The 1,612-nt window shown below is 37.8% G+C and overlaps 1 protein-coding gene across 1 annotated transcript; it reads right to left on the bottom strand.

Moving 5' to 3' along the window:
- Window positions 1-341: 341 nt before the first annotated feature.
- LOC139198063 (uncharacterized) lies at window positions 342-1,320 on the bottom strand. The gene is made up of 2 exons (XM_070826317.1): window positions 1,245-1,320; window positions 342-1,072 (listed from the first exon to the last, which is right to left on the bottom strand). The coding sequence occupies exons 1-2, from the start codon at window positions 1,318-1,320 to the stop codon at window positions 342-344; spliced, it is 807 nt and encodes a 268-aa protein (XP_070682418.1).
- Window positions 1,321-1,612: the final 292 nt, after the last annotated feature.

The following is a 1,612-nucleotide window of genomic DNA, read 5'->3' on the forward strand; positions in this document are numbered from 1 at the left end:
GATGACTCAATCAAGTAAGCAAACGAAGCACTAGGCTTGTTATTCTTATCAATAGCATCAACAAAAAGTACATTAAGTTTGAAGAGCCCCTCAGCCAGGTAGCCTTTTCCCACAACCCCACCCTTGGTGATTACAAACTTATCAGATTCAAACATAATTTTGAAACCTTTGTTACTCAGAAGTGATCCAGAAATTAGGTTCTTGGGAATATCAAGAACATGCAGAACATTGGTGAGTGAAAGCTCTTTTCCAGAAGTGAGTTTGAGCGTCACTTTTCCCTTCCCTGCAACAGCAGATGCAGTTACATTTCCCATGTACAAATTTTCTCCACCATCAACAGATTAGTAAGTAACAAACAAATTCTGATCAGCATACACATGCCTTGTTGCTCCTGTATCAATCCACCAGTCATTGGAATTAGTCAATAAATTGACTTCAGATAGAACTGCAACAAACTTGTCTTTTGCAACGTTTACTTGATTGGAATTCTCAGAATTCTGATCTTTCTTGTGGCGGCAATCCTTTGCCCTATGACGAGTCTTTCCACAAACCCAGCAACCTTCTTTGATTTTCTTGAAGGTTTTCGCTTTCACAAACGTGAGTACTTTCTTTGCAACAGCCTTGCCTTTGTTTTTTAGATTATGCCTTTCCTTGTGTGAGTCACCTCCTTCCACAACATTGGCTTTTGCCTCCAGCGATAAGACATCATAATTCTCATTTCTGTGATGATCCTCTTCCATACGCAGTTTGAGAATCAATTGATCCATACTCATGTCCTCAGTTAGATGATTCAGATAAATCTTAAAGTCCTTCCAATTTGAAGGCAGTTTCTCTATTATAGAGCCAACCACAAAACCTTCTATCAGACCAAGATTTTCTTCATCTAACTCATGAACAATCACTTGGAGTTCTTCAACTTGTTTGACAACAGACTTTGCGTCACTCATCTTGTAATTCAGAAATTTTCCAATTACAAACTTCTTAGAACTTGCCACTTCAGACTTCTTGTCCAGAGACTCCCACAGTGCTTTGGCTGTCTTATATGATGAATAATCATCATACAGAGAGTCATCTAAAGCATTCAAAATGTAGTTTTGCATAGAAATTCACTGTGAGTCCAGGCTTCTATAGCCTGCAGAATTTCGACAAGAATGTCTCCCTCTTATGGAGCTTTGGGGCCTCAGAAGTAATCACATGACTCAAGTTCAGAGTTGTCAAATAGAACAACATTTTCTGTTGCCAACGTTTGAAATCAACTGCCTTGAATTTCTCAGGTTTCTCAACGTGTTGCTTGACGACACCAACATTTGATTGATCCATGGTTTCACAATAAGAATTTCTGTCTTAGATTGTTAGAAACCAATCAAATGTCACTGACACAATATATATTTTGCATAGTTTATTTCGAATGCGAAATTCAACAACAAATACTATAAATATCAAAATGCAAACACTTAAGTAAATTGCATATAAAATCACAAATCATTGACTTGTTCTTGAAGATAGAGGCTTGCAAATGCAATCACCTAAGATAGAAATTCACCCCTACACCCGTGCAGTAGTTCAACGGACGTCTATCTTGCAGGATACAACTATCTAATCCAAGTTCTTG

Source organism: Malus domestica, chromosome 08 (genome assembly GCF_042453785.1).
Source record: "Malus domestica chromosome 08, GDT2T_hap1".
In the NCBI taxonomy this organism is placed as follows: domain Eukaryota; kingdom Viridiplantae; phylum Streptophyta; class Magnoliopsida; order Rosales; family Rosaceae; genus Malus; species Malus domestica.